General features: G+C 46.2%; 1 protein-coding gene across 1 annotated transcript in view; it reads right to left on the bottom strand.

Moving 5' to 3' along the window:
- The window catches only part of TSPAN15 (tetraspanin 15), a 77,983-nt gene extending 62,669 nt beyond the window's left edge, over positions 1–15,314 (bottom strand). The window contains exon 1 of the mRNA XM_029609668.1: positions 14,895–15,314. Within this exon, the coding sequence (XP_029465528.1) occupies positions 14,895–14,987 (93 nt within the window). The 5' untranslated portion in view covers positions 14,988–15,314. The remainder of the gene's footprint in view (positions 1–14,894) is intronic.
- Between the last annotated feature and the right edge of the window lie 2,518 nt (positions 15,315–17,832).

Here is a 17,832-nt window from a genome sequence, read left to right as displayed (position 1 = left end):
AAGCCATGCGCATATCTCCCGATACGCACAGAAGTGCCAGGCTCCTTGAAAGGGGCGGGCCGGGGAGGCCGCCCAGGACAGCGGCCATTAAGCCCTGTCCTGGGGAAGCGCGCGCCCGCAGCTGGCCGGAACGTGGAACTTACTCCTGCTCGGAGGAACGGGTAAGTTCTAAAACACAAAAGATTACGATAGGATAGGTTTAGGGGTCGGGGAGGAGAGGGGAAAAGCGAGGAAGGCTAGAAAGGGGGATAAGGAAAGTTCCTTCCCGTCCACTCCTTAACTGGGAGAGAACTGGTGTAGGCCCGATCATGACGCCACGCGTTATTTTTTTTAAATCCCCGCCCTTGCGCATGTGAGACGCCACCCACACGCCAATATTAAAATCGGGTGCGCATGTGAGCACGGGAATCGTATTTTATAACATGCGCGTGTCGCCGTGCGCATGTTATAAAATCACCGCGTCCATGTGTGCGCGCCGGAAATCACGCACACAGGGACGTACGTGCAGGCCTTTGAAAATCTACCTCATCATTTTTAGCTGTTCTCAGCGGTGTACAGTAAACCATTAACAATCTTGAAAAGCTTTACTCACTTTAACAGTCAAACATAAAACATTATTACACAATAAAAACTAAATTAAATGAAAACTAAGTTAAAAAAAATGCAAAAATGCTACTGAAAACCATTGCTATCAGTCAGATGACCAGAAAAAAACCTGTTCAAATAAAAATGTTTTCAATTTCCACAGAATTTACTTGTCTGTCCTGTGAAGCAGGTAACTCAGATACAAGATTCATTTGTATATTTATAATTTATTTTTAATGTTTGTTTTATAGTTTATGGTAGTGTTTCCTACCCTTTTCATGCCCAAGGCACACCTACAATAAAAAAAAAGTCATGTGGCACATCAGCCTTCATGGGGCAAGCAGTGTGGTGGATATAGAGAGGACTCATATTGTCAAAAGAAGGGCTAGGGAAGCACTGAAAGCCCCACCACTGTCTCTGTGAAATTTTGCAGTGAAGTAAGAGAGGGGGGCCAAGCCAAGACACACATAGTAACGTAGTATTGTCGGCAGAAAAAGACCAAATGATCCATCTAGTCTGCCCAGCAAGCTTCCCAGGGCAGGAACTGGGTTGACAAAACGTCTGGGTGCTTTACATTTTTTCACCACAGGAAGTTTTCAAAATCCGGTTGGTATCGTTGCGGGGATGACCCAAGCCTTTTTCTTGCAGCATTTCGCACAGGTCTTGAAGGCAATGATGAGGCAGATGAAGAAGTACATCACATTTCCTGAGGACCCAGTGCAACTGCAGGAGATCCGCAGTGGGTTCATGCCAAATGTGTTGGGTGCCATAGGCTACACCCATATTGCATTGACCCCGAAGTCAGAAGAGAAGAGTTCCTTCCGGAACTGCAAGCAAATCCATTCAATGAATGTGCAAGGTGTATGTGATGCACACAGTGAGGGGCTATGATGTTCGCTAGAGATGTGAATCAGAACCGGAATCGGTTCCGATTCCGGGTTCGGGGACCATTGGGAAATTTTTTGTGTGCGGTCCGATCGTTTTTTGTTTTTTTTTAATTGGCTGCGTCCGAGCCGATAAACAAAAAACCCACCCGACCCCTTAAAACACATCATTTAGCTTCCCCCACACTCCTGACCCCCAAAAACTTTCCTAAAGTACCTGATGGTCCAGCGGGGGTCCCGGGTACAATCTCCCGCTCTCGAGCCGTCGGCTGCCACTAATCAAAATGGTGCCAAAGGCCCTTTGCTCTTACCATGTGACAGGGGCTATCGGTGCCATTGGCCGGCCCCTATCACATGGTAGGAGCAATGGATGGCCCGTGCCATTTTTAAACATGGCGTGGGCCATCCATTGCTCCTACCATGTGACGATATTTTCAATCATCAGAAAAACGATTCACATTCCTAATGTTCGCAGAAGGATCATTGCGACTTATTTCTCCTGTAAGTTATCAATTACACCTATAACCCTTGACCCCTTGTCAGGATATTCATACAGTCCTGATTCAACAAAATGCCTCTGAAAAACCTTTTTATATTTTCCTTATTATTACAGTAGGCTTGATTGGAGTCTCCCCCTGTCATCTCGGCCTTGCAATATCCCACCTACTCCAAATGCTTGCACTACCCCCCTTGGCCTCTCCTAAATCCGATGGCTGGGGAGCAAAAGCTAAATCCTGTTTTGTGTTTTATTTCAGGAGCTGTGATCAAAGGATGATAGATGTACCCGGCGTCCAAACGCATTATATATTATTTTTATTTTTTTTCTAAATGTGTCAATAAATGTTTTGAATTTCTTTACCAGGCTCTGTTCTCTGTCATTTACATCCCTCTCTCCTTGTGCCAGATACTGCCCTTGCTGCCCAAGGCCTTTCCAAGGCGTCCTTGCTTCCGGCTGCCTTGGATGTTCAGTTGTCAAGAATGTGTAGAGTCTTCGCGGACACTGTGAGCATGGTCGGTGTAGATAACGGATGCCCAAGAACGGCCTTTCCAAAGCGTCCCTCCTTTGGGTATCCAGGAAGGCTCCACACATCCTTGACGTCTGAATGCCCAAGGCCTTTCCAAGGCGTCCGTGCTTCCGGCTGTCTTGGACGTTCAGTTATTAAGGACGTGCAGAGTCTTTGCGGACACTGTGAGCATGGTCGGTGTAGATAATGGATGCCCATGAACGGCCTTTCCAAAGCGTCCCTCCTTTGGGTATCCGGGAAGGCTCCACACATCCTTGACGTCTGAATGCCCAAGGCCTTTCCAAGGCGTCCGTGCTTCCGGCTGTCTTGGACGTTCAGTTATTAAGGATGTGCAGAGTCTTCGCGGACACCGTGAGCATGGTCGGTGTAGATAACGGATGCCCAAGAACGGCCTTTCCAAAGCGTCCCTCCTTTGGGTATCCAGGAAGGCTCCACACATCCTTGACATCTGAATGCCCAAGGCCTTTCCAAGGCGTCCGTGCTTCCGGCTGACTTGGTCGTTCAGTTATCAAGGATGTGCGGAGTCTTCGCAGACAAGCATGGATGCCTTCCCGGTTGGCGTAGATAACGGACACCCAAGAATGGCCTTTCCAAAGCGTTCCTCCTAACTCCAACCACAGATAATGAACGGTAAAGTGCACGAGTACTTGCATAAGTTTTATGAATTTAGAAAGAGAAAAAACCCAGGTCTTTCTGTGAAAATTCAGAATATTTGCACAGATACAAAGTTTCCTATGTATTTTTGCCAAGAGGTGGCTTAGGGAAAATTACCATCAAAATGAGTAAAAATCTTTTACTACATCAGTCCCTAAGGTTTCTATTCTGTAAAAATCCTGACCCACATGAAACGGCTGTCTGGAGATATCTGGCCTGTGACATTTTTAGTCTTTTTTTTTTTCTAAACAGAAAGTTGCTTGTGTATTCACTCACTTTGTCTGTCTGTCTGTGTACACATTATTATCTTCTGAACAGGGCCAGTGATTGGGTAGGATGCAGTGGGTGGTCGCCTGAGGAGCCATGAGTTGAGGGGCATTCAAGGCACTGCCAGCATCCCGCAGTGATGGAGCCACACTTGATTCCATCCTGCCACAGTTGAAGAAGCCACAGTGGACGCCATCTTGTTGTGGCTAAAGAGAGGCCCGGGGAAACACCATCAGTTGGAGGAGGGGGGGGGGGGGGAGTGTTTTTTGCCCAGGGAGCCATTTGCACTAGAGCCAGCCCTGCTCTCAAACTGCTCAGCCTATAGCAATCATATTTTCAGGATAGGCATATCATAATAAAAGATTTTTCATAAACTGTATAGATCTAACCCAAACCTGAAAGCATAGTGACTTTTTCCTATTAAGCTTATAGACCTAGACCAAAAGTGAAAAAAAAAAAATATATTTTTTTTTTTTAGAAAAAAGCACTCATAGAAATTGTTCTATGATTCTTTATTGTTTCTCTTGCTGATATCTGGGATGGCTTGACAGGATATTTTGCTCTCCTCTGAGATGTTTTACACCTGTGCGTAATTTTTTGCACCCCTCTGAATTTGTTGGAAGGCAGACCATTAATTTTGTGTTAGCAAACAACCTAAGGCTGCCTTTTTATTATAAACACCAGGAAAATACCTGTGTGTATTTCCTTTATATTAAGTTATTTGATTGGACTGATAGTGAACAGCTGCATCATATAAGACTTTTCACTCACTGGTTTCAGCATTTTGCTACTGAACAAATCATCTTTGTCTTGGAAATACGTAAAAATGATAACATGAGCCACATGCAAAACTGCCAACTTGGCTTAGTAAATGGGAAACAGCAACATTTACAAATATTTTCCTTAAACTGTTATGTCTTTTGTTCTATTTTGTTATGCCGGAGGTGGACCCTTGGGTCGAGGTGGGGTTGGCGCTACCCGCAGGGCAAGCCTTAGGGGTCCCCACTGTCGGAAGGCGGAGCTGGCTGACTGAAGGAGGCCGACTGGAGCTTCGCCAATACCAGCCCTCGTTCCCCGCAGGTTAAGCCCTTGGGTGCTGGGGCCGGCTGGAGTTAGGTGGGCCTCTGTCTGAGGTCTTCTTATGGATGAGGAGGAGGTCAACCAGGGGCCAGCAGTGGTAGGAGTAGAAGGTCTGGTCTGGACAAGGCAGAGCCCCAGAGACCCGCGCGCCTAATGGAACGAGAGTCAGACAGAGGGCGCCTGAGTATAAGAACAGGCCGAAGCGGGAGAGACTAAGTCCAGAATAAGTATAGCAGAGGCGTCATTGAAGAAGCTGGAGTCAGGGCAGGCAGCAGGCAAAGAAGAATGGTAAGGCAAGGCAAGGCAGCGGTCAGGTCCGGGAGATAAATCAATAGCGTAGTCAGGCAAGGCAGAGGTCGGATCCTGCAGATGATCAGTAGCGTGGTCAGGCAAAGCAGAGGTCAGGTCCAGGAGATGATCAGTATTGTGGTCAGGCAAAACCGAGGTCGGGTCCAGGAGTCAATCCATAGAACAAGTAGAGTAAATGCAGGACACAGGAACAGGGAAGAATATCAGGACCAGGATCAGGAACACAGACAAGACAGGAACCAGAAGACGAAAGAATCACCAGAGGAGGCAACGAAGTATACAACCAGCATGGAGACCTGTTGCAAAGGCAGGCTCTGACTGTCAGAGCTTGCTTTAAGTAGGTCTAGATCAAATGACATCATCTCTGAGGGCCGGCAATCTTTGTCTGCTGTGGGCCCTTTAAATAAAGTAAAGGGGCGCGCGCGGCTAAGGAGCTCAACACGAGGAGCAGTCGGTGGCAGCTTCTCCGCCATGCTCCCAAACACGCTGGCGGCCAGCAGGGCCGCAAAGAGAAGTGCAGTGCAGGGGCACCCCCTCCGCAACGTTGGAGAGTCAGGCCTGCCCCCGGCGAGGCAGCGCAACGTTGGGTAGGGAAGGCCGGTCGCTGCGTATGCGGCTGGCTAACACAACATATTTTAGTACCGTTTGTGAAATATATATATATATATACACACACACACACACACACACATACACTATATATCCCACATCTATCAGCCACACACGCACAGACCCTATATATCCCCACATCTATTGGCCACACACACATACAGACACTATATATCCCCACATCTATTGGCCACACACACACACATAGACACTATATATCCCCACATCTATTGGCCACACACACACACACTATATATCCCCACATCTATTGGCCACACACACACACACATAGACACTATATATCCCCACATCTATTTATTTATTTATTTAACATTTTTATATACCGGGCTTCATGCAGAATTGCATATCAGCTCGGTTTACATTGTAACTGAAAAAGACATGCATGAAGAATGCAAGTTACATAGAACAGGGACTTAAAAACTTGGAACAGAATACATGGGTAAAATAACTTATAACATAATTGACGAATGAGAAACTGAAAATTATCTTTGATTGTGAAGTGTTATGTTTCAGGCTTGGTTGAGAGTCTTTGGATGGATTATTTGCTAGTGTGTGGATGTTGATGTCTATTGGCCACACACACACACACTATATATCCCCACATCTATTGGCCACACACACACATACAGACAGACACTATATATCCCCACATCTATTTGGCCACACACACACAGACCCTATATATCCCCACATCTATTGGCCACACACAGACACACACACACAAAATATATGTATCCCCACATCTATTGCCCTCCCCACACACACACACACACACACTATATATATCCCCACATCTATTGGCCACACACACACACACACTGCACATCCCCACATCTATTGGCCACACACACACACACAACACACTGCATATCCCCACATCTATTGGCCACACACACACACACAACACACTGCATATCCCCACATCTATTGGCCACACACACAACACACTGCATATCCCCACATCTATTGGCCACACACACACACACAACACACTGCATATCCCCACATCCATTGGCCACACACACAACACACTGCATATCCCCACATCTATTGGCCACACACACACACACACACACACAGACACTGCATATCCCCACATCTATTGGCCACACACACACACACACACACAACACACTGCATATCCCCATATCCCCCACCACAAAGGACTGCTTTTACAAACTGCAAGTCCTCAGAAAACTAAAACCCCTCCTTCACTTCACCGACTTCCGGCTAGTACTTCAAGCCATCATACTTTCTAAGCTCGATTATTGCAACTCCCTCCTTCTCGGTCTCCCCACAAATACCATCAAACCCTTACAAATGGTACAGAACGCCGCTGCCAGAATACTCACAAACTCTAATAAAAGAGATCATATCACCCCAATCCTTCGTAACCTACATTGGCTTCCTATTAATCACAGGATCCTCTATAAAGTTCTCACAATCATTCACAAAGCAACATACAATCTTGCTCCGATCATGTTAAGCACCCAACTTCAACCTCACACATCATCCAGTCCAATAAGAAGCGCATACAAAGGCACGCTGCAAGCCCCACAGGTAAAATCATCACTGAGCAAAAGAGCTCTATCTTCAGGAGGCCCACACCAATGGAACGCACTCCCCCCAGATCTAAGACTAGAACCAAGTCATCAGGAGTTAAAAAAAAAGCTAAAAACATGGCTTTTCCGTCAAGCTTTCCCAGACATGTAATGCTACCTAGTCAAGACTATAAACCCAAATTTAGTGATAACTCACTGTTTTTTGCTATTATGATTTTTTCAACTGCACCTTTATTTTGAGCGCTTTCATCTTTTGTATTTATACTGTATTTACACTATATTTATATTTATTTTCTATATAATATTTTATTATTATATTACTATGTTTAATTAGTTATTTGTTCTATTTGTTCCATTGTTATTGTTACTTTTCTATTGTTCTATGTAAAGCCCCTACTCCTTTTGGGCATTTAAAAGTTATATGTAAACCGGAGTGATTTGTAGCTCCTACAAGAACTTCGGTCTATAAAAATTAAAAATAAATAAATAAATACATAAATAAATCTATTGGCCACACACAGACACAGACACTGCATATCCCCACATCTATTGGCCACACACACACACACACAGACACTGTATATCCCCACATCTATTGGCCACACACACACACACACAGACACTGTATATCCCCACATCTATTGGCCACACACACACACACACACTGTATATCCCCACATCTATTGGCCACACACACACACAGACCCTGTATATCCCCACATCTATTGGCCACACACACACAGACCCTGTATATCCCCACATCTATTGGCCACACACACAGACACACACACAGACACTGTATATCCCCACATCTACTGGCCACACACACACACACAGACACTGTATATCCCCACATCTACTGGCCACACACACACACACACACAGACACTGTATATCCCCACATCTACTGGCCACACACACACACACACACACACACCACACACACAGACACTGTATATCCCCACATCTACTGGCCACACACACACACACACACACAGACACTGTATATCCCCACATCTACTGGCCACACACACACTGTATATCCCCACATCTACTGGCCACACACACACACACACACACTGTATATCCCCACATCTACTGGCCACACACACACACACACACACTGTATATCCCCACATCTACTGGCCACACACACACACACTGTATATCCCCACATCTACTGGCCACACACACACACACACACTGTATATCCCCCACATCTACTGGCCACACACACACACACACACACTGTATATCCCCCACATCTACTGGCCACACACACACACACACACACACACTGTATATCCCCCACATCTACTGGCCACACACACACACACACTGTATATCCCCACATCTACTGGTCACACACACACACACTATATCCCATCTACTGGCCACACACACACACAGACACTGTATATCCCCACATCTACTGGCCACACACATACACACACACTGTATATCCCCACATCTACTGGCCACACACACACTGTATATCCCCACATCTATTGGCCACACACACACACACACCCTGTATATCCCCACATCTATTGGCCACACACACACACACACACACACACACACAGTCCCTGTATATTCCCACATCTATTGGCCACACACACAGACACTATATCCCCACATCTATTGGCCATTTTCCACTTTTGGGTGCTCTCTAAGAAGTGTTTATTTAATTTTTGATTTATGAAATTTCAATTATAACACAAGAACAAACTTGATTAGAAATATGAACTTAGAAACAAAATACATAAGAAATGCAACACCAAAGACAATTAGGAATTAAGCAATTTACTTAAAGTGACCCCCTTTTTAAGAGAGGACCCAAGCAGGTTTGGAGGAAAACCAAACAAGGAATAAAACTTTAATAAGGATAAAGCGGAATTACTAATCTAAAAGAAGTCCATAAATAAATCAGGATTGGAAGGGTTTCCTGGCATCCAGGAATGCTGGAAGTTGTGCAGGCTCACATACAAACATACTTCACACCATTTAACTGCAGAATGCATTTACAAGGGAAACGTATAATTATAATACTGCACCAAGATCTGCTGCGTCCTGGTGCAGGGCATCTTGGCAACATCAGGGAAGAGCCACACCTTATAACCACAAAATAAGGCAGCTCTATTACAAACGTTTTTCATACCAAAATCCTTATCCTGGGGATAAACAAACAAAAAACAAACAAACCCCAGGAGTTGCTTTATTTTAGCAGAACTAGAACGTTCCAAAATGTCAGTAAGATTCAGTGTTAGCTGAAGGAGAACCTCCATCCTGGGAACCGCCTGTATTCAATTCCCCTGGTGCAGCCAGAAGAAAAAAAAAGACCTTACTAATGGGTGTTCTGGCCTCAGATGCAAGCATGCATTTTTCTGCTTCCTCACATAAATGTTGGTAACGATGCTCACATGGATAGAGAGGGGGAGCTGTTTTGCAGGTGCACTTCTGCTGGGAGATTGGAGGTGCACACTTTCACCTAGAATTCAAAGTTCGGACTGACAAACTTCCCAGAGTGAGTCTCCCTTTAGTCCTCAATTAGCAAAAGTGGAATATTTTGAACAAGGTAATCAATCAAGTCTCTGAGGTACAGTCTGACATTACATAAGAACATAAGACTTGCCATACTGGGTCAGATCAAAGGCCCATCATGCCCCATATCCCTTTTCCCACAGTAGCCAATTCAGCTCACAAGTACCTGGCAGGATCCCAAAGGGTAGACAGATTCCATGCTGCTTATTTCAGGGAAAAATAGTGGATTTCCCTAATTCCACCTTAATAATGGTTTATGGAATTTTCCTCCAGGAACTTGTCCAAACCTTTTTTAAACCCAGTTACACTAACAGCTTTCATCACGTCCTCTGGCAATGAGTAAAAAAATATGTTCTCCTGTTTGTTTTAAATGTACTACTTAATAACTTTACTGCATGTCCTGTAGTCTTTGTACTTTTTTAAAGAGTAAACAACCAATTTCAGTTCACCCATTTCATTCCATTCATTATTTTATAGACCTCTATCATATCTCCCCTCAGCTGTTTCTTCTCCAAGCTGAAGAAGGGAAAAAGGAGAATTGGATTCAGACCACAGCCCATGCTGGACCCCAACTTTTATGGTCCAGGGTACTAATACACTGGTATCAGGAAAAAAAGCACAGGGCTGCTTCTATGGCCAAGACCAAAAGCAAAGCACATTCCAGCAGCATTGTCTGAATTATCAAGAAGGCTGCTCATCCCATAAAAATATTAGCAGTAATTTTGACAGTTGCTTGGTTTCATTTGTAAATATTAGTTCTCTTAATATAAGGCTTGGGGGTAACCAGCACGAAGCAGCAGTTACTACCATAAGAACCATGCAGGGCAGACTGGATGGATCAGTCTTGGTCTTTTTCTGCCGTAATTACTATGTTATTATGTTAACTTCTTTAGCTTTTCCTGAATAGGGGAATCATTCCATCACGTTTATCATTTTGGTTGCCCTTCTCTGTACCTTTTCTAATTCTGCTATATCTTTTTTGAAATATGGTGACCAGAAATGCACCCAATTATCAAGGTGAGGTCACACCATGAAGCGACACAGAGGCATTATGAGATTCTCCGTTATATTCTCTATTCCTTCCCTAATAATTCCCAGCATTCTATTTGCTTTCTTGCCTGCCGCCATACACTGAGCAGAGGATTTCAACATATTATCCATGACGACACCTAGATCCCGTTCCTGAATGGTGACTCCTAATGTGGAACCTTGCATTGTGCAGCTATAATCTGGGTTGCTCTTCCCTAAGTGCATCACTTTGCACTTGACAACATGTCATCTTCCATTTGCATGCCCAATCTTCCAGTCATGCAAGGTCCTCTTGCAATTTCTCACAATCTTCTTGTGATTTAACAACTTTGAATAATTTTGTGTCACTAACAAACTTGATCACCTCATTTCTTGCTCCCATTTCCAGGTCATTTATAAATATATTAAAAGGCAGTAGTTCCAGAACAGGTCCCTCAAGCACTCCACTATTCACCTTTCTCCACTGAGAACATTTTACCATTTAGCTCTACTCTGTTTTCTGTCTTTTATCCAATTCCCAATCCACAATAGGACCCTGCCCCCTATCCCATGACTTTTTAATTTCCTCAAAAGTCTCTCATGAGGGACTTTGTCAAATGTTTTCTGGAAATCCAGATACACTATATCAATTGGCTCATTCTTAGCCACACGTTTATTTATGCCCTCAAAAAATGTAGCAGATTGGGGAGGCAAGATGTCCCTTGGCTAAATCAATGTTGGCTTTGTCCCCTTAAATTATTTGTAACAGACAGCTAATTCTGTTCCCATTATTTATTTATTTATAACTTTTATATACCGAGGTTCAATTAACAAGATTAATTATCACTTCGGTTTACATTACAACCAGCAAAAAAATAACAGAGACAATGGCCTGGTGAACCCTTAGTTTAGCTAGTGAAGATCAGGTTAGTGGATAGGGGGAAGGTTATTCAGATACAGCCCTTCCCTTCGAGGGTTCTGGAATGGCTGTCCCCTTTGAGAGGTTTTTGAAAGCAGCCCTCTTCAGAGGTTCTGGAGGCAGTTCCTTATGGTTTGCTTTGAGTTAGGAGGTAGACAGGAGCTTTTGCTTAAGTTGTTTACCCTGACTGGGGATACTGACCAGGGTCGGGAGGGTTTTCCTTATCCAGTCCCATTTCCTGGCTGGTTAGGATTTTTCCTCTGGGTATATTTTTGGGATTTTTGCATTTTAAGTGGTAGGAGCCTTGCAAGAACTTGTGCACCACCTGGGTTCAAGGCATGGGGACCCTGTGTCTGGGGCTGTCCAGGTTAGGGAAGACCTACTCTTTCTTACCCTCGGGGATGGAGTTGGTGGTTACCCACTGCAGGGAGGAACTCCAGTGTTAAGTTAACTTAATTTTTGAGATCCAGGATGAAGGTTTTGACTGCCCCTTCCATCCTGTTAGAGCAAGGAGCACTGCCTGCTTCCAGGGGATCCCTCAGAGTCTGAAAACATAGAGAGAATATCTATCTGCTAATCATGAGTAAATCCACCCTTGAGACCACTGAGGACACCCATCCAATGGCTTCACCCCTGGGGAGAGAGAGAGAATTGCCTCTCTGTGCCAAGGAAAGTTTTAACATTTTTGCCAGTGCTGGAGAAGTTTCCTGCCCACCTAAGGATTCCCCCGTCCACCTGGGAACTTTACTTTTCAATACTGTGGATGGTGGAAACTTCCCTGCCCTGGTAACAAATTACTCCTGCACAGACAGAGGGAAGGAGGACTGTAAAGGAGAAGGAATTTTGCAGTGCTGAAGATTAATTTGCTGTGCCACATCTCATCAGTGTTTAAAACAGTAAAGACTATTTTTGGGACACTAAATAAGTGACTCAGAGTAGTTATTGGCACCTGCAGCACACATTTAGGACATAAGCCCTCTCCATGGGGACACAGAGACAGAGAAGTGAGACCCCCACTCTCAGGGACAGTCCAAGGAAAGTCACTCTTAGCACTTGGGGTCCTGAAAGTTAACTCTTTCCCTCCCATAAACAGAACTCCACACTCTGGGGAAGGAGACGGCAGGAACAGCTAGAGAGGGTTCCAGCCCAAAAGAGATTACAACTAAGTTTATGGTCCCTTCGGCGTGCAACCTGCTTCCCGGGATGAGAGACTGTCAGCTTCTCTACTTCATCTTCATTAAAAGCTGTGCTAGCTCCTTTTTAAAGGTTAGTGCCAGCAGCCTGGTTCCACCCCGGTTAAGGTGGAGCCCATCCTTTCAGAAAAGGCCCCCTCCTTCCCCAAAATGTTGCCCAGGTGCTAACAAACCTAAAGCCCTCTTCCCTACACCATTATCTCATCCACACATTGAGATGCTGGAGCTCTGCCAGCCTCTGGGGTGCTGCACGTGGAATGGGAAGCACTTCTGAGAATGCAACCCTGGAGGTTCTACCTAAAATTCTAAATTTGGCTTTCAGAACCTCCCTCCTGCACTTTCCTATGTCATTGATGCTACAAGTACCAAGACAGCCAGCTTCTCCCCAGCACTGTCTAAAACCCTATTTATGTGGTGCGTGAGGTTCGCCACCTTCGCACCAGGCAGGCAAGTTACCAAGCAACCCCATGTCCATCAGCCACCCAGCTATCTACATCCCTAATGATCGAATCACCAGCTACAACGGCCATCCTAACCCTTCCCTCCTGGGCATGTGCCCCTGGAGACATATCCTCGGTGCGAGAGGATATTGCATCACTTTGAGGGCATTATTGCTCCCTGGTATACCTGGAAGGAGATGCTCTCCTTCCAGGTGACCTTTCTCCTCCAAGGCACCATAAGGGCTGCCTGAGTGGAGGTGGGCTTGCTCTGCAATGTCCCTGAAGGGTCTCTTCTATGTACCTCTTTGGAAAAATCTAAAATAGCCAAAAACAAAGATTGTCAATGCTCACAGATTACAAGCTATGATCAGATGTACAAAGCATCCCCATTCCCCCCAGTTAGGCACAAAACAGGAAACCCCAGGGCTGGTGGAAGCATTAGGCGAACTAGGTCTTGGCCACCTCTTTGCCGCTGTGGCGCTGCCACTCGCTGCCCCACACGGCTTATGCCCCCTAATGGGGGTGGCGGCACGAGTTGGGGGGGGTGGCACTCCTCGTTGCCGCTGCGGCTTTGCCACTTGCAGCCCCACATGGCTCGCGCCCCCTAATGGGGGTAGAGGCGCAACCAGGTGGGGACGGGCACCTAATCCCATGCACTGGCCCTGGGAGGAAACCCCCCCCCCCTCTAGTACAGCTGGCCCTGAAATCACTTGCCTGCTTTTGACTCTCCTTATTTCATCGTATTGCTATGCCTGTGATTTCCCCTCCCCCAAGCAGGTTTTATTTCTTATATTTTTACACTTTTCCCCCCCCCCCCGAAATGGTGTGGATTGTGTGTCATGGGCCTGTTTCGGTTATAATAATCTCCTTCCTTGAGTCTTCTGAGCTTTATCAGCCGGCTGCCTGCACGGGGGGGGGGGGGGGGGGGGGGGGGGGATCGGTACAGGCCCGCCCGTCACATTTGCCTAGATAAACAATGCTGGGCGCGCCGGGGAAGGGAAGGCGAGGGCAGGAATATCCTCTCTCAACGAAAGAAAACGCAGAAGGCTAACGAGGGTTCGTGCCTTTTCTTTTAACGCTTCACTTTTCCTAAGAATCCGTGACAACAGATTGTATGTTATTCCAATAAACCTAACCATCAGAGGTCTGCCACTGCCGCACTGGGGAGCAGTTCTGGTGCAGAAAGAAAATCCACAGATTTTTCTACGGGGGGGGAGTAATCTGGCCGCTGCGTTAGTCCCCCTCCGACATAAAAGTCAAAGACACACAAACAGATGCAAGGTCCTAGTCCTCCACTTCTTGAGCAGGTGTTGGGAGCTCCACTCCATCAGGTGGAAACTCGATGAGAAGGCGAGAGCGAAAAGCTGAAGTGGGAAATGGGAGCGAATTACTTGCGGGAAAAAAGCCCCAGTGCTGAGAAAGATTAGAGGGAGGGACGCAATACAAGGATTCGCGCTGATGAAAAACACCCGAGTAACCGAGGGTAACTTTTGGGAAAGACAGCGCTGAAAGCAGAGTTTGAAAGGAAGTTTGCTGGTAGTTTTGTAACAGGAAGGCACAAGTTAGGTAGGAACAGGATTTTCACAACTGGAGAGCTTCCTTCACTGCATTCAGGAAAGACATCCCATTAGAAATGTGGATTTCAGTTTTACCATACATATAACGCGATTTTCTTTTCTTTTTATGTAGCCTGGTGAAGCGTTTTTTTTCTCTCTCTCTTCACAGGGGGAAATCAGTTTGGAACCGGGCTCGTATCCTGCGCCCCCTGACCGTGATCCTCACGGTGCTACTCACCCAGAAAAGCGTGGAGTACGCGATGAGCGTGAACTTCAGGCAGAGATAGGAGAAGCGCGCACAGTAGCGCACTTGGCCACCGTCTGCGGCCATTCCGGCGGGGCCGAGCGCCGATTTCTGGGGATTCCACTTCCTGCTTTCCCACTCCCGGCCAGGAAGACGCCGGTCTCGCCCTAGCCTGGCCCCTGCCGGCACCTGCTCTCTCTCGGCTCTGTCGTCCTCCCTGTCCCCTGCAGTCAGTGCGCAGCCGTATCGCCTCTCTCTCTCTCTTCCTTGTTCCCCGGGGCGATCCTTTTTGTCCTGCCCGAACAGGATTTCGTTCTGCGGGTGGCTTCGGTTTCTCTTTCCTGCTCAAGGGGAAGGCGCTAAGAGCTCGCTCTCTCCGGAGGGGACCCCTGTGTCCGTGGGAACCGCCTCGATCCGTCCCTGGCCTGACAGCCGCTCAGTGTTTGCGCTTGCCGGGGTCACAATCTGGCAGGAGTAGCCAACTTTAATTTGCACAGCATGGAGGAATTTCGCTCACGTTATTTGTTCTCCTGCTAAAGAAAATACGTGCACATTTGTGAACTGATCAGAAAAGGAGATGGCTCTTTTAGCTGAAAGTTTAGTACTGAAAGTTTTAAAATGTATAGTTATATGAAAGTCCCACGGTTGTGCATTTGTGTCAGGACTATGAGCAAAGCTAGACAGCAAGGGCTGGAAATCTATAAACAGGTCAGAGTATGGCTGCCCCTGGCATGCATGCATAAAGTAAGCAAGCAAGCAAAAGGGGAGACAAGATCTACTCTACAGGGAATTGATAGGGAAAATTATTAGCAAGGCAGAAAGGCTTCAAAAAAAGCAAGTTCATTAGAGGTCCGGGAAACAGGTGGTAGTCTGAGTAGTCAGAAAATCAAGGAATGTTAGAGGCTGAAGAGTACAAAAACAGCCGTGAAGAGAAACACGAGGCTTTAAGAATTCAGTAGGAAGTAGAAGGGGTAAGCACGAGTCTCAAATCAAGAATCGGAGTTTGCCAGGGAGACCTTTTTGTCAATAGAAGTTTTTTTTTACATTAGCCTGACCATAGTCCTGTCTGAGCAGGTAGAAACGCCAATAGTTCAGAGTCTTACAAAGACATGTCTGAGTAATGCTAGAAAAGTCTGACAGGAAGTTCCAGCCGGGACTGAAAGGAGTCTTATCTTCCCTGGTATGCAAGGGCATGCTCTGCACACATGCATGGCTCTGAAATATCTCTCTCTCTCTCTCTCTCTCACACACACACACGTTATTAGGGTCTCCATCTAGCCCAGTAGCCCACCTCTGACTGTGGTGAGCAGCAGCTCCTGGGAAGTGGTGGGCGAGTCCTCAGAGCCATGTGTAGGGTGGCCTTTCTCCATCATCATTCCTTTCCAGCTTCAAGCAATCAAGATTTGGGAACCCTCTAAACCCAGGCGACAGCCCTGGCTGTTTGTTTGGTTCCGCAGTAAAATATTCTTGTCTGCTGAACAGAGCAAGAATATGACCATTATTAGTTATGGTGTGACTGACTAATGTGACCAGAGAGACTCTTCCATTCTTAATCATTGTTGTGACAGGAGCCCCCAGTCCATCACTGGATGCCCTTGTTCCATTTCCAGAGATGCAATGTATTGAGCTATCCTTCCAATTTTGCTGTCCTCCCACCTAGGAGAGCCGGGATTGGTTGCCCATGCTTTTTATAACTAGCCATTTTGTGACTAAAGGTGTGGCTAGAGTCAGATCAGAGCAGACACAGAACAGGAAAGATGTAGATATATTTTTTTTGTCCCTGCCTCACCAGTTTCCCTTTTTGGAGGGGGGTACACTGTGCACAACCTGCCAGTGGATTCTAGGTTTTTAGTTTCAGTAAGGTAAGCTTTTAGCCTGAATCCTTTTGGAACTTGCACTCCTTGACTGCAGACCGGTGGTCCCATTCATTCCTTGAATGTGGCAAGCACCTGCAACAGGCTTGGCTGTGTGAGGTGCGGGAAGGCTGGGAGAACCGTTTTGTAGAAGGGACTGTGTTTAACCCTGTCCCTTTGAAGAAGGTCATCCTCGCTGGACTCAGAGTACAGGGACTGAAGACCAGTGAGTCCGTTCACCCCCTGAATGTGGCAAGCACCTGTGACGGCACAAACACCAGTGTAGGAAGATTTTGACTAGAAAGTATTTCTCTCTTGTGGTAAGGAGGTATTTTTAAGCCACCCCTCCTCACTGGGAACTTGGCTGGATCAGCAGGTTCCTAATCACAAACTTTTCAATCCGAGGAGTCACCTTTCAGAAGAACGAAAGGAACCAAGAAAGAACCCGGAGACCCCATCTGGCTCTCCAACAACATGGGACCAGGATACAGGGCTGGGTGTTTGGGATGAGGTAGGACTGTTCTGAAATGCTGGAAGGGGACCCCTGACTTAGGAATCCCGGTTAAGCCGCTGGGAGAGCTTTTAATGCACATTTTACTTCGCCATGGGAAGCTCAACCAGTTTGCTGAGGAAAAGGACACCTACCCAGTCTGAAACACCCTAACTTTACAAAAAAATCAACTGTAACTGCGCATTTACTTAAAGATGGACTTTAACTTGCATTTAACTAATCAGTAAAATTATTATTTAACACCCAGTGCCTGGTCCTGCCTGTTTTGTTATAGCATCTTCCTCCAGCAGATGCTGCAGCTAACAACACGCACAAGAGAAATCACACCACTCTCTGGGGGCCATAGATGAGTCTCCCCCGTAAACAGAATTCCCCCCAGGGATCAAGAGTCACCTTTGGGATGCAGTTAGCTAGCCAGAGCAGTCCCAAAGGTTATAAATTAGATGTGTGCGGTCGTAGTTGTCTTGTCTTGATCTGATGTATGTTGAAATTCAATAAAAAGTATTACAAACAAAAAAATGAGATGTGTGCCCTAAGGGAATCACCACTCCCAAAAAAGGGGTTACAT

Source organism: Rhinatrema bivittatum, chromosome 7 (genome assembly GCF_901001135.1).
Source record: "Rhinatrema bivittatum chromosome 7, aRhiBiv1.1, whole genome shotgun sequence".
Classification (NCBI taxonomy): domain Eukaryota; kingdom Metazoa; phylum Chordata; class Amphibia; order Gymnophiona; family Rhinatrematidae; genus Rhinatrema; species Rhinatrema bivittatum.
Note: the sequence above shows the minus strand (reverse complement) of the source record. Positions and strands in the feature narration are given on the sequence as shown.